The sequence below is a fragment of the Anthonomus grandis genome, chromosome 5 (assembly GCF_022605725.1).
Source record: "Anthonomus grandis grandis chromosome 5, icAntGran1.3, whole genome shotgun sequence".
NCBI lineage: Eukaryota > Metazoa > Arthropoda > Insecta > Coleoptera > Curculionidae > Anthonomus > Anthonomus grandis.
This window is the reverse complement of record NC_065550.1, coordinates 4144279-4169428: the sequence shown is the minus strand read 5'-3', so window position 1 is coordinate 4169428 and position 25150 is coordinate 4144279. Positions and strand designations below refer to the sequence as shown.

At 34.4% G+C, this 25150-nt stretch overlaps 1 protein-coding gene across 1 annotated transcript in view; it reads right to left on the bottom strand.

Annotated features, from left to right (window-relative positions):
- Nucleotides 1-487: 487 nt before the first annotated feature.
- The window catches only part of LOC126736816 (uncharacterized), a 32384-nt gene continuing 7721 nt past the window's right edge, over nt 488-25150 (bottom strand). Inside the window, exons 4-9 of the mRNA XM_050441373.1 lie at nt 18682-18863; nt 18480-18612; nt 1155-1311; nt 1051-1096; nt 875-994; nt 488-816 (exon numbers count right to left, since the gene is read on the bottom strand). Of these exons, the coding sequence (XP_050297330.1) occupies nt 488-816; nt 875-994; nt 1051-1096; nt 1155-1311; nt 18480-18612; nt 18682-18863 (967 nt within the window). The remainder of the gene's footprint in view (nt 817-874; nt 995-1050; nt 1097-1154; nt 1312-18479; nt 18613-18681; nt 18864-25150) is intronic.

Here is a 25150-nt window from a genome sequence, read left to right as displayed (position 1 = left end):
TTTGTTTTCCTACAATTGGCACACCTGAAGTTTGTCAGAGTGACCAACATCGAAAGGACACAATCAGGCAAAATGGCGGCCAACTAGTAGTGGTCATTTACTTTTCATTGTATTGACAGTCCAGGTATATTTATTAAGTTCGTGGTTTTACCACTAACCAAAATTTTTTACTTTATTCTCGATACAGGTTGCGATAACGATGTTAGTATCTTCAGGAGAATATTAATACTGATCTAAAACTTCGAGTTCTAATCTTCTCCCAAAGTTTGTGTGAAGAGCACGTATCGAGTATAAAATAAACAGTTTTGGTTAGTGGTAAAATTGTTTTGTGATATAATTTAGAGAGACACTAGACTTATTTTTGCCGAAAAAAAACAACGTGATTTCTACGTTTTTAGATTAAATAAAACACCCAGTTTTCACAATAAAAATCTAAATATTTAAAATATGTAAACATTTATATTTAGAAAATAAAAGAGTAAACAGCTTATTGGGAGGCTGTTATTATGCTTTCCTTGTCTTTATTACTTGACTGGACACTACGACTCGTACTGCTACCGTTTGATGCTTTCCTGATCTTTCTCAAACTACTTCGGTTCTGTGCAGTAAAGCTGTTCGACAAAGAACTACTTACCCGCATACGCTTGGTAACCAATAAATCGTAAATTGTATTTTTTACGTTTTCACATTCATCCAGATGTGAAGGTGTTCCGTCAAGCACTATCCGTGTTAAGCCTTTTCCGTTACCATGCAGTAAATTTTGCTCCATAAGGGTTTTTACTAAAAGGTTAAGACTTTCTTCGGTTAATGGGTTATCTATGGAACATACATCCCAATAAGTAGAGCATAATGGAGATAAAATGAAAGAACTTACAGGCAATGTTGAAATGTCTTAAACTATAATTTCCTTTACAAATTATCTCTCCATTTTCTTCATAGGCCTCAATAATAAGAGGATGTTTGCTAAGCAAGGCCTCTATCGTTGCCAGTTTATCTTTAAAAAATTAAGAAATCTGTGAAATTTAAATTACTATTTTCAGTAAATATTACCTTTGATCTCTGCCTCAGATATTGTGTTGCTATAAAACACAGGTAGCTAAAAAACGTTACAGTTACGTCAAAGTATCGATATTATCTCTCATATTTTTATTTACTTTCAAGTTGGATGTTAATTTATAATATTCCATCCGGATCTTTCGTCTAAAGTACAACTCATCTAAATTTAAAGAGAATTCCACAAAACTTGACAATAAAGTCTTAAGACCTTCATCACCTATTTTGCAGTCCGTCAAATTAATTGAGAGTAAATTTCTAAAAATAATTTAAAGAATTAAATGCACATGACAATTATTTAAGTAAAACATGTTTTATTTGAAGTGAGCCTTCTTGACCTTAGTTTATTGAAGTTTTACGACGTAGTGGGATTTGGGGCGAAGTAAAAGGTTTCAGATGATAATGAAACAATGAATGATATCGAAACTTATATTCATTCGACCATTCGATTTTTCTGAAATCATTATATTTTCTGAAATCGTAATCGTAAGTCGGGAGGAACGCACGAAACTCCAGGTGAGTATTGTACACGTTAAAATAATTTTAAAAACCCTATATGTTTTTATGCGATTCTCATTTGTTTTCAAAATATAGCGTAATTAAAGTAGAACAAACAAATTAATTTTCCTAAAATGGTTTTAATTATAGCGCTATTTTAATAGATGTTCAAAAATAGTGCTATTATCCTTTAAACACGTTATACTTCATCTGCAAAAGGCTCTTGTTGCTTCTGTAAGTGATTCATTTTTTTTGACAAACATCGCATTTGTAATGCGTAAAATTAGGGCCCTTCGATTGTCGACTTTCACTTTGTTTTTAAGCCAGCCTCACAAACAATAGTCAAGTGGTGTGAGGTCTAAAGATCTTGGAAGCCAACTAATGAGACCATCGCCACCAATTCATAGTCCTGAAAATTCTTGGTCCAAGTATGATTGACTTAACGAGCGAAATGTGCGAAAGCTCAATACATTTACATTCTGGTGGTTAAAGGAACTTCCTCTAATAATGCTTTTAACACATTTCGCAAAAAAAAAATAAGTAGTTCTCTCCTGTGAGACGATTTTCTAAAATGTGTGAGCCAAAATAATGATCGACCACACCACACGTTTACTGAAAACTTGTGCTTTGACTTGCATGTGAATTTCGTCTGATCATATATGAGAGTTGTGAGTATTACACAGGTCTACAGCAAAATGGATGTTTTTGAATCAACATCTCTTCTTAACTAATTTTGACCTCTTAAATCCGAAACTGACCTTAGTTTTGTCCTATAACATCCTTATTTTTTACAAACTGATATCTCAATAAAATTTCTTATTTTATAAGAAAATAATATACTGGGTGGTGCGTCGCCGAGCGGAACATAGGAAAACTCATGTAAATTTTAAGGGGGTCAATTATTGGCTTCCCTGTACATTCTATAGAAAAAATATAACATAACTTTTTGAAGAGACCAATGTCAATGTAATTGCAAAATTAGCAAATTTTCGGTTCAGGTAAAACCAAACGGGCACCAGTAAAATGAATATTGTCACTGACGTGGGGAAAAGTGTCAATAAATCAGTGACAGTCGATATTTGAAAACAAGTATGAATTATTCAATCGACGAAAAAATAGCCATAATTAAGTGGCATTATGCGGGAAACAGTTTTAGAGCAGCATCTGAAATGTTTTCAGTTTATTTCCTCACCAAGCCCATTCCAAGTCTATTTCAACTATTAAACGTATTGTCAATAAGTTCGAGTCCAAAGGTATCGTAATAAATAATTGTAAATGTTCAACTCAGGATATTGAAAATAAAGCCGAAGAAAGAGAGAACAGAAATCTTAATATTCTACTGAGTGTGGAGGAAAACAAGATGGTTAGTACGAGGGTTCTTGGGCAAGAGGTAAATAAACATCATACAACGGTATTGCGCACTTTAAAAAAACACAAATATTATTCGTATAAATTCGAAAAACATCAAGAGCTGCAGGAAGGAGATGAAGAGCGAAGAATGGCATTTTGTTTTGAAATGATGGAAAGAGCAAATAATGATAGGAATTGTTTAAGAAATATTTGTTTTACCGATGAATGTACATTTACCCTCAACAATGAACCAAATGTTCAGAATTGCCGGTATTGGAGCCAATGAACAATGAATAAGAAAATGAACATCGCTTTGTTCATACTCGGACACAATATCCCCAAAAAACAAATGTATTCGTGGGAATTATCGGACGCCATATCATTGGACCCTTTTTTATGGACTATAACCTAACAGCTGAAACCTATTTGGACTTATTTCAATATTAAATTGTACCCGCCTTGGAAGAAGTTGTTCAGGAAGATCAAATGATCTGGTACCAAATGGATGGTTGCCCGGCTCATAATGCCCGTATGGTTAGAGAGTGCTTGGAAAATGCTTTTAACGGCAATATTATTGGTCCACGGTACCGGATACTTTGGCCAGCCAGGTGGCCTGATATTTCACCGAATGACTTCTTTTTGTGGGGTCATTTAAAAAGTGTCATTTATAAAAGTGTAAAATTTGAGAATCTAAACCTAAACAATCTAAACAAAATTTTCCAATATCAACTTAGTAACGTTAGAAATGAATTTTATGATCGGTTAGGATATTGTTTAGCTGTTAATGGGGGGTTGTTTGAACATTTTGTTAGCGCACCGCTAAATCATAATTGTTAAAATCTATTAATCGCGCATGTACTACACATATTTGGTATATTCTGGGCACTTTTACCAGCAAGGTAAAAGCAGAGACAATTGACTAGCAATCGGGTTTTGAACGACGTGAGTGCCGGATCTAACAATTTTACGAAACCTAAAATAAGGACCTTTTTAATTAGTATTTGGTTGTGAGAGCAAGGCTTATGAAGTTGGTAGTTATATAAAGGGACGTCCCTATCTACAGTGAAGACAGAAGACCATTGGTAAGTGCCCTTTACTTCAAACATTTAAAACCATGTGTGTATGTAACGTACAATTTCTTTGAACCATATCATTTACTAAAATACAGTCCACTATTACATTTTCTTATTATATCTTCATGGTTGTGCGTTAACATTTTGGTGCCTTCGACCGTATAAAATAAAAAAAAATAAAATAAAAAATTAAAAAATTAAAAATAATAATTGTAGTCTCCAAAACATATAAACAAGTTTTTTTTCAAAACTATTCTAAAAATTTTACGTAGTGTGTAGTGCAATCCGTACTCCGCTCAAAGCGCTGCGCGCACCGGTACTCGTCATTCGTTCGTTTCCGATCCTTTCTGAATGTCTCTCAAAAAACCGATCACCGCTCGTCAGTGACATTGAAATTTATTTTAGACGAGTAAATTATCATCCCGCGGCAGAAATTGTCCCGCGTTTTACTGCATTTCACAGTCTCGACTCCGGTCAATTCGCACCGCGAGGCTCTGAATTTAAGCTTTAGTATAGTGTAGCAGATTTGATCCCAAAACTTATTAATTTTCTTTTCGCGTACTTTTCAAGTGACTTATTTTTATTATAGCCTTAGATTATTGGTTTTTATGGTAATTTAAGTAGGTATAGCTATCAAAAAAAAAAAAAAAAAACTAGGGAAAAATTAAAATAAAAAATTTTTATTAAAGAAAAAAAAATGTCTTTAAAAAAGGCAATTCAGAAACGAGATGTGCTTACTAATAGCATAGCTGAATGTCATCGTTTCGCTAAAGAGTCTGAAAAAAGTCCGCAATACATGGAGCACTTTAAAGTTAGGTATACCGATTTGGATGAAATTTATGAAAAATTTGGAGAGTACCATAATTCTGTCATTATGGCAATCCCAGAAGATTCTGATGAGGATTATAAAACTCAAGACAAAATTCAGAAAGATGTTGTGAAGAATTATTACGAATGTAAAAGGATTTACAACAAACTTTGCTTGCAAACCGATCAATCTTCTTCCAATGTTGTTCGAGTTGAATCAAATGCTAAATTGCATAAATTAAGTGTGCCTACCTTTAAGGGTGATCCGAAATCTTGGCCAACATTTTTTGATTTGTATAACCAAATTGTTCACGACAATGATAACATAGGCAATGTTCAAAAACTACAGTATTTATTTTCTTTTCTTGAAGGAGAGCCTTTGAAACTGTTAACAGGCATTGCTATCACAGATGATAACTATAATATCGCATACAATAAATTAATCAGTCGTTATCAAAATAAACGGCTTATGGCTTCTAATGCAATTCATGCAATAATGTCAGTTACACTAAGAAATGATAGCTCGAAAGAACTAAGAAATTTGATTGATACATTTTCAGAGTCTTTAGCAGTCTTGAATGCTCTCGGATTTCAAACAAAAAACTGGGACTTTTTACTGTTTTTTATTCTACTAGAGAAAATAGATATACCTACAAGAACAAGTTTTGAAATAGAATTTAGTCAAGTTGAAATTCCAAAATATGAGAATTTATATTTATTTTTGGAAAATAAATGTAAAGCTTTAGAGTCTTTGCAACATTCTATATCTAATAAATCTAACAAATCTTATTTTCAGCCAAATACCAAACAAAATATATACCCGAATTTCAAGTCCAATAATAAACCTGCTACTGCCTTTTCAGCCTACGTATCTAATAACAATGCTTTACCTAATCCTAACGTTAAGTGTTTTCTTTGTAATGCCTTACATGTACTTACAAAATGCACAAAATTCGCAGAGCAAAATTCGCAAGATCGCCTTTCATTTGTTAAGCAGAAGAAACTTTGTTTAAACTGCTTACACCCATCTCATTCTGTTCAAAATTGTTCTTCAACATATCGTTGTAAGACATGCAATGGTAAACACCATACATTAATTCATATGTCTAAAAATATTTCTGAACCTAATGCTTCAAACCTACCCTCTTATTCTACTACTAATTATGCCACAACCCACCAAACTAACGATAATCTAAATACCCATTGTGGTAATACCTTTGCTATTCAAGGTACTGTTCTTCTAGCTACAGCTGTCGTAGAGATAATGGATGGTAAAGGGAATTATCAACCCATAAGAATTTTAATTGACAATGGCAGTCAAAACTGCTTTATCTCAGAAATCTGTCTTCGCCGTCTTGGTCTTCCAAGGCGTCAATTTACAACCTCAATTTTTGGTTTAAATCAAATGTCATCCTTCACTTCAAAGGGCATAGCTCATTGTACCATAAAACCAAAGTGGAAAGTTAATCCTTTATTGTCCTTTGAAGCCATTGTTGTACCACAATTATGCTCAAACATGCCTTCATTTACTTTACAAAACGATGAATGGAAACACTTACAAGGGCTTAAACTTGCTGATCAATCCTATTATATTTCTAGTCCAGTTGATTTACTATTGGGGGCCGAAGTTTTTACCGAGATACTCAAAGAAAAGAAAATTGTTGGCCAAGTTGGTCAGCCTACGGCTATTGAGACCGTCTTCGGTTGGATTGTTTTGGGTAAAGTAAACAATAATTCTTGTCCCTCGAAAACGACTTCTTATTTTCTTCACAACTCAGAAGCTCAACCTCTTGAGTTAATAATGACCAAGTTTTGGGAACTTGAAAAAATCCCTTCCGCTCCTTTAATTTCAGGGGATGATCAAAGGGCTGAGTTGATTTTTAGCCAAACTGTCAAACGAACCTCTACTGGTCGGTTTATGGTATCCCTTCCTTTTAAAGAATCGGAACCAGACCTAGGAAATACTTATCCTCAAGCCCTCAGAAGATTTTTACTTCTTGAATCCCGACTTATGAAAAATCCTGAATTATACAATTCTTACTCAGATTTTATAAATGAATATATTCATCATGAATATATGACTCTTATTCCATTTAACTTGCCCAAACCAAATATTTCGTGTTATTTGCCACATCATTGTGTACTAAAACCGGATAGTATTAGCACTAAACTCCGTGTTGTTTGGGATGCTTCGGCAAAGGGTCCTAAAGGTCTTAGTCTTAATGACACTTTGCTACCTGGTCCTAAATTACAAAACGATTTGAGTTCTTTATTACTTATTTTCCGTCTTTATCCGATAGTTTTCATAGCCGATATAAGACGCATGTTTTTACAAATCCTGATAACCCCGGAACATAGAAAATTTCAAAGAATCTTGTGGCGATTCTCAGCAAAGGATCCAATTCGCGAATATGAACTCAATACAGTTACTTTTGGAGTGTCTAGCTCACCTTTTCTTGCCATAAGGACCCTTAATGAACTCGCAGAACGCGAAAAGGAAAACTTTCCCAATGCAAGTCGTATTTTAAAACAAAATACATATATTGACGATGTTCTCGGATTTAGCCCTTCTATTTCTTCAGCCCTTGATCTTCAAAGGGAGCTAATCGACTTATTGAAATCTGGTGGATTTCAGTTGGCCAAATGGGCCTCAAACTGTCCAGAATTATTAGCTGCAGTCCCTGAATCTGACCGCCAAATGTCTCTTTCTTTTGACAAAGAACAACCAAATTTTATCAAGGTTTTAGGCCTTCAATGGCATCCAAAAAGTGACATATTTACTTATCAATACAAACCACATGAATCTGAATGTACAAAACATACTATCTTGCAGGTCATAGGAAGAATATTTGATCCTTTAGGTCTTCTTTGTCCTATTTTATTATTAGCTAAATACATTATGCAACAACTATGGCTCTTAAAAATAGATTGGGATGATACTCCTCCAGAACCTCTAGTAAAGTTATGGACCGAGTTAAAATCTGAACTTCCCCTGTTATCAGAGTTTAAACTTCCAAGGCAAATTAGTCTTGCAAACAGATCTTGTGACATCATAGCCATATGTGATGCGTCTAACAAAGGTTACGCCGCAGTAGTTTATTTTCGGGTAGAAGGTGGTAATCAAATTTCTGTATCTTTGGTTTGCGCAAGGTCTCGAGTAGCACCAATTTCAAATCGTCAAACTCTAGCTCGATTAGAATTACTAGGCGCGGTTCTTTTAAGCAATCTGGTGAGTTTTGTCATACACACCTCTTCTACTCATATTACCATCAATAATATTTATGCCTATACTGACTCCCAAATAGTTCTTGCCTGGTTAAACTCTCCTCCAGAGAGATGGCAGACCTTTGTGGGAAACAGAGTAAATCATATACAAAAAATAATCCCCTCTTCATCTTGGTATTATATTCCATCAGCTATTAATTCAGCTGACTGTGCTTCCAGAGGCTTAACAGCTTCTAAATTGATCTATCATGATTTGTGGTGGAAGGGCCCTGCTTTTCTTTGGCATCCAAAAAGTAGTTGGCCCGATAGTGTAAGGGATCTTCCAAAAAAGGATTTTAGCGCTGTAAATATGGAGGAAAAACGCAAGGTTTTTACTACGACTGTTGAGAATCATACTTTGGATCTTCTTATCAATAAGTTCTCGTCATTACCTAAAATTCAACGCATTTTGTCATATTGTCTCAGAGTAAAAATGAATTTTAAGAAAAATACTACAAAATTGTATAAAAATCCGAGTCCAGATGAAATGTGGAAGTCTTACTCTGTCTTAATTAAACATGTCCAAACTTCGTCATTCCCTGATCTTATTTCTAAACTAAATAAAGATGTTCCTATTCCAAAACCTTATCGAAAACTTTCACCATTTATTGACAAGGAAGGAATGCTGCGTGTGGGTGGACGTCTTCAAAATTCAGACTTACCCTACTCTGCCAAGCATCCTCTCCTATTACCAAAAGTTCATCCCTTTACTAACCTAGTTATTGAGTATACCCATAACCAACATTTGCATCCAGGCCTAAAAACCCTCCACCATTTATTACTACAACAATTCTGGATCATTTCTGCTAAACATGTCATACAAAAATTATTATCAAAGTGTTTACTTTGCTTTAGAACAAAACCAAAACCATATCAGCCCCCTCCAATGGGAAATTTACCATTTCATCGAATCAATCAGTTAAAGCCATTTTCTCACATAGCAATCGACTTTTGTGGTCCGTTTTATGTAACTCCCTATCGTTACCGCGGTGCAAAGGTTTTTAAGTCATATGTTTGCGTTTTTGTTTGCACAATATACAAAATTATTCATCTGGAACTTACAACGACCTTATCTACAGAAGGATTTGTATCGGCTTTTCGCCGATTTATTTCACGACGTGGCACTGTAACTGATTGCTGGAGCGACCAGGGCAGTAATTTTATAGGTTTTAAAAATCAACTTGTAGAATTTTCCAAGGAAGCTTCAGAGAAACTTTTAATTCGTTGGCACCTTGGGCCTCCTCTTTCACCTCATTTCAACGCGTTGGCAGAATCGGGAGTTAAGAGTTTTAAATCCCATTTTTTAAGAGTGGTTGGAGACCAAAAACTGACTATTGAAGAAATGTCAACTTTAATTTGTCAAATCGAGGCCATTTTAAATTCACGTCCTCTTACGGCACAATCTACAGATCCTAATGATCTCTTACCCTTAACACCTTTTCATTTTCTAACACTCGAGCCTCTAAACTCTGGAATCCCAGACATCGATTTAAGTCATTTGAATATAAATAGACTGTCTAGGTGGCAACTTATACAAAAATTACACGCTGATTTTTGGAAGAGATTTTCTTTCGAATACTTAAACACCCTGCAACAGCGCCACAAGTGGTCAAATCCGTCTACTCCAATAAAACTTAATGCTTTAGTTTTGATTCAGAGCGATTTAAAATCGCCACTAAAATGGCCTCTCGGTCGCGTTATTGAACTGCATCCCGGTGAAGACGGACAAATTCGCGTTGCAACGGTTAAAACTTCAGTGGGCAATTTTAAGAGACCAGTTATTAAACTGTGTCCTCTTCCTGAAAATTAACAATTTAATTAGTCTATAAGTCTTACCTATTGAATTTGGGAATTTAATAGGGAATTTTCAATAGGTAATTTCAGAATTTTATTTTTATATTTTTAGTTTTACATGGGTATACAATATGCTGGTGTTTGTTGTTTATTTTTCTGTTCGAGAGTATATTTTTTCCCACTGAAAACACTGTGTGTTTTGGCGGCCGATAATGTTAGCGCACCGCTAAATCATAATTGTTAAAATCTATTAATCGCGCATGTACTACACATATTTGGTATATTCTGGGCACTTTTACCAGCAAGGTAAAAGCAGAGACAATTGACTAGCAATCGGGTTAAGAACGACGTGAGTGCCGGATCTAACAATTTTACGAAACCTAAAATAAGGACCTTTTTAATTAGTATTTGGTTGTGAGAGCAAGGCTTATGAAGTTGGTAGTTATATAAAGGGACGTCCCTATCTACAGTGAAGACAGAAGACCATTGGTAAGTGCCCTTTACTTCAAACATTTAAAACCATGTGTGTATGTAACGTACAATTCCTTTGAACCATATCATTTACTAAAATACAGTCCACTATTACATTTTCTTATTATATCTTCATGGTTGTGCGTTAACACATTTGATTAATTGATGTTTTTATGTCACTCTCTATTATTTTTAAAAAAGTTATTGTATTTTATTTTATTTTATTTTTTCACAATTAGTAAAATATTAAGAGTTCTGTTCTCTCTTTTTCGGATCTATTTTTGATCTTCTGAGTTAAACATTTACAATTATTTATTGCAATGTCTTTGGACTCGAATTTACTAACAATAGGTTTAATGGTTGAAATGGACCAGATAGGCTTGATGGGAAAATAAATTGAAAATATTTCAGATATTGCTATTGGTTTAATTAAATTCTAAGTCTGATAAAATTATTTTTTTAATAATCGATAATAATAATTGTTATTGGTTTAACTTCATCGTTATATTAAATATAAGTTTAGATAAAAAAGTAATGTTAACATGTCTTACTTTGATTGTATGGTTGTGAGATTGATAAAACGAAAAAAAAAAACATTTCTTGTATTCGGCTGTACGTCAGATTTGACAAAGCCTTATAACAAATTGTTTGCTGGTGGCTGATGTCTGGTTTTACCTGAACCGAAAATTTGGTAATTTTGCAATTACATTTAATTGCATAACTCAAGATTCGCTTATTAAAATTTTTTGAAACTTTGCACGAGGGTTTGCCAGATTGGTCCCTTCAAAAAGTTATCTTATATTTTTTCTGTAAAATGTACAGGGAAGCCAATAATTGACCCCCTTAAAATTTACATAGGATTTCCTATGTTCCGTTCGGCGACGCACCACCCGGTATATAAAATTCTGCAAAAAGTTTTTTAGCATAAATATGACAAAAACCAATATTTGAAAAACATTTAATTAAAATACTGAATTGTGGCAACATATTTTTTAATTGGCGTAAAACCGCGAGTCCGCTCTTGCAGCCGTAAACTGAACTTAACAAAAACCGTAAAAACCAGTCATTGTTTAACAGTTCGAGAGAGTGTTTTGCCGTGTTTCGTAATCGTTGTGTTTTTTTTGAGCCATGGAAAGGAGACACTGTGTTAATAAAGCAGACTATTTTTGTTATATTTGTGGTAGTTTTGTGGTTACAAAACATTCGGAGCAGGCTGTAGTTGACTCCACTGATGTCAACTTCACTTCTGAAACCGAAAGAAGGCCAGAACTATTTAATCAAATGGAATTAAATGATTTAGTAAGAGACCTTAATTTTCCCAAAGATGCCTCAGAACTTCTAGCATCCAGACTTCGTGAAACGAATTTGCTAGCTCCAGGAACATCAACCAGTTTCTACAGAAATTGAGAAAAAGCCCATATTTTGTTCAAGAAGGATCCTTAGCATATTGTAACAATATACATGAAGTAGTTATAAAGCTAGGAGCTACCTCTTATGGAAAAAAAAGAATGATGACTTTTTATTGACTCCAATAAAACAAGTCTAAAAGGTGTTTTGTTACACAATGGTAAGATGCTAGCCTCTGTTCCTGTTGCTCATTCTGTTCACCTGTTCCGTCTCAGTAAATAAGAATTAGTGAAAAACGCGACAACAGCGCGAGTAACTGAAGTGCGCTGGTTTGATGTTGCAGTGGCCCTGTAAAAAAGACAGACTCTTCTCGCTTCTCTCACGTTACGTTCACGTTCACGACTCAATTTATAACTTTAGGCTGTAGGAAGCATAAAAGCATACAATTTGTACTTTTAATTTTAAATAAATACATACAAAAGTAAGGAGAGTTTAGTTCCCTCATGGGTGGTCCTTCAAAGAAGATAAAGTGAACCTCGACACAACATTTTGGTCCAATCGAGCGGATTCAAGATCCAAGCAACACGGCCTATGGTGGTAAACAATGGCGGCGAATGGAAAAATCTGAAGCCTGCATCTCGACACACGAATAAGGTTAGATCGTTCTATGCTTCCTATCCAGCCTATCCTTCACGTTAATCCTTCTTTCACGTATTTTCTCGTAGTTATTCTCGTTTCCGTAGTATATTATGTAGTTAGAAATTGGTATTCGTATATTTCATAATTTTATTGACTCGGCCATTTTGCAAAAATTCCTTGTTCTCGTTGTGTGTACACGTAATCGGAGCATCAAGCGACGTTGCCAAATCACTCGATTTTTCACGTATGTATTTGTATTAATCGTATATTGTTAATTTACACGAATTTTTGAAACGGTCGTTGATTTTACACGGTGTATCTCGTTTGCCTAAGCATTTGGCATATTGACACGAAAGTATTATCGAGTTTAAGAGCTATTTTTGACAAGAATCGAGCCAAAAATGGGTAAGAAAAATAAAAGTATAACCATTGCCGATGATGAAATTCAGGAATATAAGCATGCACGTGAAGTAATATGTGAAAGATTAGATCGGGTTTCTAATTTTTTGCGCGAATATAAAGACGAAATATTTCAAATCGAAACGCGTTTAAAGAGTGTTGAAGACGACTTCTCGGAATTTAATCGGATTCAGACACGGTTAGAGTTCTTATTGCCAGAAGAAAAAGACTACCGTTTAGACACAGAATCTGAATTTTACAGGGTTATCTCGTACGCGAAGAAACTTTTATCCGAATCCGAATTTAATCAACGCGTGAAAATAAATTCTTCCGGTTTGGCAACGCCTCAACCTCAGCAAACGTTGGCATTGGGCACGGGCGCTGTAGCCAAACTACCAGACCTGGGGTTGCCAAGTTTTCATGGAAAGTACGAGACTTGGTATGGGTTTATAGATGTTTTTAATTCGGTGGTAAATGATAGACACGACCTCAGTGAAATCGATAAGTTTTTATACTTAAAGATTTGTTGTAAAGATGACGCGCTAAAATTAATTGATTCTTTAGACGTAACCGCGGTAAATTACACGATCGCGTTAGATTTATTGAGAAACCGCTATGAAAATAAAAGGGCATTCATAAATCACCATGTAAATAATATTTTGTTTAATCTGCCAAACGTAGTAAAAGAATCATCCGCCCAGCTACGAAAGCTACTCGACACTTTACACCAACATAAAACGGCCCTTGAAAAGTTAGAATTACCCGTGCGATATTGGGACACGCTTCTAATTCCCATCGTTTTACAAAAGCTTAATGACAGAAGTAAAAGAGAATGGGAAAATAAACAATCGAACAACAGTTTACCAACTTTGCAAGAATTAACCGAATTTTTAACTAAAAAATGCTTCACGCTTGAGGCAATTAACATTAATTTTGACAGTACAAAATCGGCAAATCGCGAAAATACACATCCTCAACCTCAAAAGAAAACATATATAAACAACCCAAAGTGTTTTTATTCCACCCCTAACCCGAATGCCTTTGAAAACAAATGTTATATTTGCCACGAAACAACTCATTTCATCTATTACTGTCATCGCTTTATAAATCTATCGTTATCCGAAAAATATAACGAAGTAAAAAAGCACAGGTTATGCACGAATTGCTTAAGACCGGGGCATTCAAAATTCGATTGTAAATCCAGCGGGTGTAAGAAATGTGAATTAAAACACAACACATCTCTACATAACGATCAGTATCGACCCGCAACGAGAAAACCTCCTTCTCACAACGGCAACACTTCCTTTCACCAGCGCCACTTCGGACGGAGAGAAACCGAAGCCACGCCGATGACGTCGCAGCGGGAAAATCAGCAGCAGCAGCAAGCGCAGCAGCCGTCAAGACACGGCGAAGTAAATCAAAGAGATGGAGAAATAAGAAACTTCGATGATTCACGCGACTCGGATGGACGAGCTGATGTCATGAGGGATCAATTCAGGCCGGGCGTTCATAGTTTCTGCAGTATGGATGGTTTTAATTGTAAGGATGTAAATAGGAACGATAATAATGAAATAAATGAACCAAGAATGTCTGACGATTCTATTTCTTACTCGACATTTAATAAAAATCACATCCTATTATCGACTGCAACGATATTTATTGCCGACAATATCGGGTGTTGTTTGCAATGTGCAATGTTTTACTCGATTCGGGAAGCCAGTCAAATTTTTATTTTAATTAGCCAATCCCTATGTAAAAAATTAAATTTATCATGTGATGAAATAAATTTACCTTTATCTGGAGTTAACCAAATCGTAACGAATATCTCGCATCGTGCTTACACAAATATAAAATCGCGATTTAATACTTTTCAGATAGGTTTATCATTTTTATTTTTAACCCTAATAACAGAAAAATTGCCACTTGGCAATTTTTATTTGATAAGTCCTTATTAAATTACCCTAAAAACATTAACTTAGCAGACGAACAGTTTAATGTGCCAAAGGAAATAGACGCGTTACTCGGTGCTGGCATATTTTTTGAATTGCTCGAAAGCGGAAAAATAAAACTAGGAAATAATATGCCAATCCTACAAAAAACCTGTGGATTTTTAGCGGGAATTTAAGTTTTAACGAACAATACGAAAAAACAGTTTGTAATTTCGCGAAAATCACGAATCGGGACTTAGACGAATCTTTAAAGAAATTTTGGCAACTCGAATAATTTTCGAATGAAAAAATATTGTCAAAAAATGAACAATATTGCGAAAACTATTTTAAAGAAACGACGACGCGCAGTACCGACGTAACGTTTATCGTAAAATACCCGTTCAATCAAAATGTTGAAGGCGAACTAGGCGACTCTAAATCAGTGGCTCTCAAACGATTCAGACACTTAGAAACGCGATTAAATAAAAACAAAAACTTAAAGGATCAATACACGGCTTTTTTAAACGAATATGAAGCTTTGGGGCACATGACCTTTAAATGTTATTTAGACTCGGACTAATCGATCGCAAATCAATCATTTTTTATGCCACATTCTGCAGTTTTAAGAGACTCGGTAACGACAAAATGCAGAGTAGTTTTCGACGCGAGCGCGAAAAGTGAAACCGGTGTTTCATTTAATGATATGATTTTAGCCGGACCGACGATACAATCAGATCTATTCTCGATTCTTTTGCGATCAAGAATTAGAAAATATGTTATTTGCGCGGACATTAAAATGATGTATCGATGCATTTTAATCGATCCTAGCGAACGTGAGTTTCAACAAATTTTATGGCGAACGAATCCCGATGAACCGATTAAAGTTTATAAACTAAATACGGTGACGTATGGGACGGCAAGTGCACCATTTCAAGCGACCCGGTGCGTAAAAGAGCTTGCTATAAAAAATAAAGAAAAATATCCCAGGACTTCAAAAATTATTGAAGACTCGCTTTACATGGATGATCTATATTTAAGCGTAAATTCGATTAGTGAAGCAATAGAAATTTATCACGAAATCACGGATGTTTTATCTCAGGCCAACTTAAACTTAAGAAAATGGTCATCTAACGAAAGGTCAATTTTAAACTATATTTTACAGACAACCGAAAAACCAGAAGAAAACTTAGTTATATTTCACGACAAGAAAGAACTTAAAACATTAGGGATATTTTGGGATGCAAGTCGGGATATATTAAAATATTCTGTAAACGTTAAAATTAGCAATAATAAAGTTACAAAACGCTCAGTACTCTCTGTTATATCGCAAATATCCGATCCCCTCGGACTTATAGGCCCAGCCATAATAAACGCAAAGTTGCTTATTCAAACATTATGGCAACTTCAATTAGATTGGGATGAGGAATAATCCAACAATTTAAAAGAATATTGGTTACAATTTCTTTCACAAATTCCTCTTCTAAATAAAATCGAAATAAATCGTCAAGTTTTGGTTTCTAATCCAGCGACAATCGAACTATATGGGTTTTGCGATAGTTCTGAAAAGGCGTACGGCGCATGTGTGTATTTGTGCTCTGTAAACGAAACTGGCGAAAAACAAATACAACTTTTAACGGCAAAATCTAAAGTAGCACCGATTAAAAAACAGACTTTACCTCGATTAGAGTTAATCGCAGCGCACAATGAGACGATTACCTCATTTTTGGCACGGGACGAAATAAAATGGCATTTCATACCGGCGCGATCAGCCCATGTAGGAGGCTTGTGGGAGGCATCAGTGAAATCAACGAAGTTTCACTTAAAAAGAGTTTTGGGTAATTCGTCGCTGCGTTTTGATGAAATGTACACATTACTAGTGCAAATCGAGGCATGTTTAAATTCGCGTCCTCTCGTACCGATTTCTAATGATATAAATGACTACATTCCTTTGACACCGTCCCACTTCCTCATAGGCGATTCTTTAGCCAGTTCTCCTGAAGCCGATATACGAGACATTCCAGTATCCAGATTATCCAGGTGTCAGACGTTGCAGCAGCTGTATCAACAGTTTTGGACCCGATGGTCGAAAGAATACCTGGCCAATTTTCAGACACGCACGAAGTGGAAGAAAAACTTCGAGAACACGGTGAAGGTGGGCACGCTTGTGGTTTTGGTGGAGGGCAATATGCCACCCTTGCGCTGGCCTATGTCGCGGATTGTGGAGTTGCACCCAGGAGCGGACAACGTCGTGAGGGTTGTTTCAGTTCGCCTGGCTAATGGGACAACGTCAAGAAGATCCTTATCGAAGATTTGTGTTCTACCAGTGGAAGACTTATAAACGTTAAAGTGCTTAAATTATGTAAAATTAAGAATCCATGTTTCGTTTATTTCATGTTATGTTATCATAGATTCTAGCTATCTTTAGTACTATTGTATAGTACTATAGTATACTTGTTTTGAAAAGTAGGACTTTTCAACGGGGGCGGCATGTTCCGTCTCAGTAAATAAGAATTAGTGAAAAACGCGACAACAGCGCGAGTAACTGAAGTGCGCTGGTTTGATGTTGCAGCGGCCCTGTAAAAAAGACAGACTCTTCTCGCTTCTCTCACGTTACGTTCACGTTCACGACTCAATTTATAACTTTAGGCTGTAGGAAGCATAAAAGCATACAATTTGTACTTTTAATTTTAAATAAATACATAAAAAAGTAAGGAGAGTTTAGTTCTCTCATGGGTGGTCCTTCAAAGAAGATAAAGTGAACCTCGACACAACACACCTGAAGGAAAATCACGAAAATTTGAAACTTTTCTTGGAAAAAATAAAATACCGAGAACATAACTGGATGCTTTGTATAGACTTGAAAGTCCTCTATGCTTCCTGGGCAGCAGTCAGGATATACTAAACATCCGTGCTTTATTTGTGAATGGGACAGCCGAGCCCGAGATAAACACTGGAGTCAAAACGAGTGGCCTACAAGAGAAAACCTTACGCCGGGAAGCAAAAATATAGTACAATACCTTAGTTGACCACAAAAAATTTTTATTGCCCCCTCTGCATATAAAATTGGGCTTGATGAAACAGTTTGTAAGTTAAACCACTTTCCGGAAAATCTTGAGGCAGTTAGCGAGGAACAAGGAGAACGTTTCCACCAAGATATTAAAGAGATAAAAATGCGTTACCAGGGTAGATGGAGTGTATCGATGATAGCAGACTACTGCCGGATGCCACAACGTGATAATCCGTATGAAATTCATAGCAGAAATTCTACAAAACGCAGTTTTCTAAGAAAAAGGCGAAGATTTCATTAAGTTAAGCATTAAAATTAAGTTATATTTTAAGCATATCTGATATTTTTCTTAAATTAATAAGTGTATTTGTATTTATGGCTTATATTATTTATTTTTTGTGATTTGCAAAAACATCTTATGTGATGCATAAAAATGGCTGACAAAACTGAAATCAGCGTATAAAATTTATATAAAATCACTTATCAAATTAAAAACATCTCTCAAAAAGTTTAATTTTGTAGACCTGTATTATTGATGCCATCACGAGTGAATGTTGCGCGATACAACAGGAAAATTATTATTTATCCAACCACAAAATTGCATATGCCCAACATTATCTTTACCATTAGTGAGACATTTTCTGTCATCTACAGAAAAACAGTTGGTAGACTCTCCTCAAGTAGATTTATAGTAGATCTTCCTTTCAAGGACTCAGAACCTGATTTAGATAATACCTACCCTATGGCACTCCGGAGATTATTACGGAGCGTTTCTCTTGGTTCCCCGATTGCTACTTAGAGTAGCATAATTTTGTTAACTGGCTATTAGTTATGAACTTTTTGGCTTACCTATCGCATCTCAAAATATTGGCAATATAAGTACAGCCCTCATCAAAAACCATGTTATGAGACAAATCAAGATGTATGAGGCTTGAAATATATGGAGGAGTATTAAGATACGCTCTGGCTAAGTTCTTTAGACCTAAAATAAAAAAGTCATAAACAAGCAGTTTAATGAATCGGTCGATATTAAAACACGTGAAATTATTACCTTCCACATTAATTTGGCAAAACCTTAGGTTAAGCACTTTAAGGCCACAGTGCAATAAGCAAAAGAAATTTTGTTCTCTGTTTGGGTTACCGCAAATACTAAGCTCTGTGATTGTTTTTTTCGAATTTAACGAATCTTGCAAGGTCGTAAGGTTACTTGCTTTTAAGTTACAATAATCTAATCTATAAATATTCAAAAGTGTTAATTGATAAAATCTTATCCACTTTTTTAATAGCAAATATAGAGGATGTATATAAAGTCTTTATAAAAACCTACCACATATTCCGCAGACCAAAAATTAACCGATTGTAGTAGACAATTTTTAAAGTTTGTGGTACAACAACTTTTTACAAATAGCCTGTATATCTATAATCCTTAAAAGCGTTTTTGGTTTCCATTTTGATACATCTTTTTTTTTAATGTGTGTTTATTAGAACTAAATTCACCAGGTCCCAATTTTAAGTAAAAGGAAGATAAGCAAAATGTAGACAATTATTGACGCATATCTTTCCAACCAATACTTCGTAAGATTTTGGAAATCGTACTTGAAGTCTAGAATTAATGCTTTTATTAAGATATGAAACTTCCTTATCTCTCGCCAATTAGGCTTTAGATTTGGTCATTTACCAAGCTGTATTGACGCTTGTGAGAGGTATAGTCGGTGGGGTTGAGCAGGGAAACCTTACAGGTATTACTGTGTGACCTCAGTAAGGCCTTCGATTGTGTCGATCAGAGAAGGATACTATACAAGTTGGAGCATCATTTCGACCTCTCCATTAATGGTTCCTAAGATCTTATCTGTCAGGTAGCATATAATTTATGGGCCACGGACAAGATTTGTCACGTCCCCAGGGATAAGTATGATGTACTCCACTGATCAATCTTGGCACTATTGATCTGCTGATCTCAAAGTATATTAGTTTTGAATGACAATAAGAATATTTTTCAGAATCAGAAATAATGAATGGTTTGGCTCTAACAAACTAAAGTATGCTTGTTTAAAAAACTGAAACATTAATAATTTCTTCTAATGAAACAGTCTGCTGATTGGAGATTCTGTTAAGGTACTGGAAAATTCTCTTCATGACAAACTGTCATTCTTATATTAAGCAACTTTATAGAAAATATATATTTTTGTTCGGCGAAAAGTTAGTAACTCCTTTTAGATGCTTGATCTCCCTGAACCCTGCTGCCTGTCTATTACAGCTTCCTCTACAGTCACTTGTCTGTCCTATGGCATTGTTCTTTGAAGCTAAGATAGAATATAGGGAACATTGTTGACCATTTCTTATACTAATTCTGCTGCTAACTCTTCCAGGGTTATTTATGTACTAGTCTATACAGGGTAGTCCAGTTTAAACGTCATTAATTTTAATACGTGATAGAGAATTTAAAAAGAAATAGACTTTCATTATAAAATTTTTCTCAGAAATTTTTAATAAGAAAGATATAGGGTGTTAAAGTTAAGAATAACTATTTGTTTATTTATCATAACTTTTAAACTACCAGCTCAACTTTAATTAAATTTCGCATGCAGGTTATTGTAGTGAATTGTCAATTACTGATGAAGCCGATTTTTAAAAAATTGCCAGTGGCGTAACATACGGAGGGACTTGGTCCTTTTTTATCTCAAATCTGTGAGGTGATAAGATATTTTTTTATAAGAAAAAAATCGAGCGATGTTAAATCGGGTGACCTAGGAGGCCAAGAAACTGCCCCACCTCTGGCAATCCAACGGTGCCCAAACCGCTGAGCCAAATACTCGCGTACTTATACAGCAAAGTGAGCCGGCGCTCCATCATGCTGAAACCACATTTGCTGTCTAACGTTTAGTGGAACATTTTCAAGGAGTTCTGGGAGAACTTCCTCCAAGAAACGCAGATAAATAGGTCCTGTTAACCGTTCCGGTAGAAGGTATGGCCCAATTAAATAATCATCAACAATGCCTGCCCATACGTTGACAGACCAACGATTCTGATGTTTTCTTGGAAAAATTGCATTAGGATTTTCTTCGTCCCAAACATGGCTATTCCTACTATTAAAAATACCGTCTCTTGTGAAAGAGGCTTCATCGGTCCACAAAACATATCGTAAAAAATTTGGGTGTGCAATGATGTGATCTAGAAGCCATGGACAAAATTGAACTCTAGGATGATAATAGGCTGCAGTCATACCTTGAACTTTCTGGAAGCGGTAAGGATGGAGTTGTTGCTCGTGTAGTACCCGCCAGACAGAAGCGTTACTCGTATTCATATTCTTAGCGACATCACGTGTGCTATTTGATGGTTCATCGGCAACTCGCTGAAGCACCTCTTCTTCAAATTCGACCGTTCTTACGGTTCGAGCAACACCAGTATCATGCATCTTGGTCTTAAACATGCCTGTCTCAGCGAGCTGCCGATGAACCGCAATAAACTTTTTGTATCCAGAATGCTGTTGTTCGAGATAACGTTCATGATACAACCGCGATGCTGCTCGTGCATTGCAGTTTGTTGCTCCGTATGCCAAATGCATATCCGCCAATTCTTGATTGGTAAAGTTTTCCATTAGCAATAAATGTTTAAAAATTGTAAGCTATAAAATTTTTAAACATGACATTGAGAATTGACATTGATAAGCGTTGATTTTAAACAATTGTTGTTACGGTATCATGTACAAAAGGTAAAAATAAATGCAGCAGATCCTATTTAGGTAATTAATGTTTTTTATGAATGTTAACGCGTCTTAGGGCCGTAGTGACGTAGTGACGCATTTCCGGACATGGGTTCCTATACTCAAATGGATTCTTCTGTTGCACTGAACAACCCCCAGAAGTTTGATCCCATAGTTCTGAAACACCCTGTATAGGTTGCAGTCTTCTGAAATTATTGCAAAAAGATTTTTTTTTAAATTATTAAATTTTTTAATTTCTTAAGATAGATGTTTGACCAAAATTTGTAGATATGAACGGAAAATATTTCGAAAATAAAAGAATTGTTGTTACTACAGTGCATATCAAGATGAAACATTTAAATATGTACTGACCTATTTAAAGCCTAACTATATGGTTGGGGAATCGATCATTACGCATAGCAAGGTGCGGTATATGAATTCTGACAAAAGTAGATAACCTTAAACACAATGCAAAAATAAAATTAAAATTCTTAAAATTAAATGTAAATCTGTTAATTCATGAGATAAACTTCTCCTGCTTTTAGTCCTATGGTTGGAACCTTTGTGTGACGCTCAAATTACGAGACAGTTTTACCACTAACCAAAACTCTTTATTATTACTCTCAACACGTGTTTCGCTAACGATGTTATCATCTTCGGGAGAAGATTAAAACTAGTTTAAACACCCTTTTGATAGAAGGTTCTTTACATTTTTACCAGGAGATTTTAAAATGGCTGAGTTTAAAATTAATCAAGATTTACAAGCTATTTGTGATGTTTCTTCAAAGCATTTATTAAAATTAAATCCTTCGAAGTCATCTATAATGTTCATAGGTAATCGAACTAATGTAAATAATATTTTAAATGGTATAAACATTAAATTCGGGGACGAAAGAATTCCAGTTGTTGACAAATGTAAGAGTTTGGGCCTTATAGTAGATAATAATATTCGTTTTAAACATCACGTGTCTAATATTCTTAAAAAGGCATATCTTGCTTTGAAATTAATTTATTTGCATAGACACTATTTAAGTAAAGATATTAAGAAGCTTTTATGTGATTCATTGGTCCTTTCACAATGTAATTACTGTGATGTAGTGTATGGCTGGTGTTTTGATTATGAGGATAGGGGTAGACTGCAAAAGCTCCAAAACTCTTGCATTCGACTAATATTTGGCATTCGCAGGAGATACCGCATTTCCCATAAACTTCACGAACTTGGATGGCTTAATATGCATAATCGAAGAATTGCTCATTCTTTAACATTTTTTTATAAAATTTTAATATATCGTAGTCCGCCCTATCTCTATCAAAAAATAACTTTTAGAAATGATGTACACCATTTAAATTTAAGAAGAAATACTATTCTCATTCCGAGACATAAAACACAGTTATTTAAACGATCATTTTCTTACAATTTTGCTTATCAAATAAATTCTTTAAATTTGAATCCGGACCAATTATCAATTTCTTGTAATACTTTTCGTAATAGGATGATTGTACATCTAATGAATCAGCAGGGTATATAATTTAAGTTCTTCTTTTTTAACTTTTTGAATGGTTGTTTTCTTGAGTAATTTATTACAATTTTTGGTATTGGGATCATTTTATTTATTTATTTATTGTCTGCAATAATTTTTCTATTTTTTGTTATTTAACAACAAATTTAATCTGTTTTTTTGGGTATTTGCAATGTGTATTGTTTTGCTTGATGTTAAACTGTCAAATTTAGAATTTAGAACTCTTATATGTAGGTTTATTAGGTATATGATTAAAGAAAAAGCTGTATTTAATCAGTTATTAGTTAAGCGTTACTGTTAATGAGCGTTACTAAAATTACCATTTTTTTTTAATGAAGTGTGGGGCCACAATGTTAAAGACCAGAATCTGCCATGGCAGAATTCTGAATTTGTAGGCCTTTTATTTGCGTAAATTTATTGCTAGATTTTGTAAACTTGTATTTTTTTTGTTTCTTCTATGCAAATAAAAAATATTTATTATTATTATTATTATTATTATAATGACAATCTTGAAGAAAAAAGTAGGTCAAATGTAAATGAAAAGAAATCCTTACATTGTACTTTCGAATTGCCTCCATAAAGCCATTTAATAATTTTAACTCATTCGTAAGAAATATAAACAGCCATAAAGTTGAGAGAAAAAAATAGCCCTTTAAGCAAATTGAGACATGCTGATATTATTACTGTTATTCTTTAAAAAATAAAATCAGTAAATACTTATCAGACGAGAGCGGTCTTGTCATTATTTTGGACCATGCGTAATCTTCAATTTCCCAATCTGGATACATAAAAGTGACCTATCAGATATCGATTCAAGTAACGTGTCGAAATTTATTATTTTAAATGAAATATATCTTGGGTTCAGAGTGGCTGAAAATATGAATAAATTAAACCCTTAAGAAAAAGATGATTTTTATATTACTGTGGAAAAATGGAAAAATTATATATATCAAAATTTCGTAGCTTTTAGGAGAGCAGTTTTAAGATTTCAAGTTAAGAAATACATTCGGAGTTATTATCGAAGTTCTTGATAAGTTGTTTCAAAGTGTGATCTATGAAGAATATTAATTTTTTATTTTTAAGAATAGTCTCGTACCAATCGTATGATTTTAACCTTTTGATTTGAAGTATATAATAAGTATAAAATTTGGGTTAAAATTATACACAAAAAATTATTTAAAAAATACTGTCTTTTACATTTTACGACATATTATACATTTCACGTCAGATTTAAAGTTTATTTGTCAAACAAAAAGTAGTTTAAACAATGATACCTAATACAGGGTGGCCCGACAAATGGGTCTAATTAACGATGTTTATTAAAATTAATACTATTTAATCGGACAGCCTGTAAATTAGAGGGGTAAAAATTTGTAGAGAAGGGTTTTTGGTGATGCTGATTAAGATTCCGTTGTCATTTTCTTTTCTAAAAAATGCTCTAATATGTTTTTCTTAGGCGCTGATGAATTCTCGCAAATATCCGGTGAGAAGGTAACCTGCGATTTGGATATTTTTGAGCATACAACCATTTATCCAAAAGATTGTTTCCGCTTAATCTTACATAAACAAATTGCATATCTGTCAGTTCACGCACAGTGTATTCCATATTTTGTCAAATTTTACGTTTACGCATACTTTAACAACAATATTTGATTTGAACATTTGCTTGCGTACATACAACATAAATAAAGTGATAAAACCGCATACGTTCAATTAATCAAATGAGTATGCATTTAATAAAGAATTTTGGTATTTGATTTATTTCATTTTTTGAAACTATAAGATGTTTTAAAAAAAATATATAATTTTGATTTTTCTAATAAATATTTGATTACTGTTGAAACGCCATAACTTTCGTAAGCTTATGTTGATTAACCAGTTAGTAACCCATTAGAGTAAACTCTTTGCCTTCAATTTTCTCGAAAATCATAGCTCTGGGCGACGTGCAATAAAAATACCTTTTTTGTAGGAAAAAGTATGTAGTTTTCAAAAAATGAACCCGAATTGCAAAAAAACAACCTCAAAAAAGTTATTCACGAAACAATCCCCTGTCCTTGCAAGAAATACCCTTCCTAATTTTCCAAATAATTTTTCAATATCAACATTTGATTTAGGGTGAAAATTTATGGGAGAGGATTTTTTTTTCGAAATCTTATCTTGTTTTTTAAGCCTACAATTTCAAAAAAACCGTTTATACACCCGTTCAGTGCCCCTTAATATGCATTTCCACCTTGTATTTATAGGAACTTTTTTTACTATTCTTAGGAGTACTATGACCTCCCGAAGTTTTTATATAA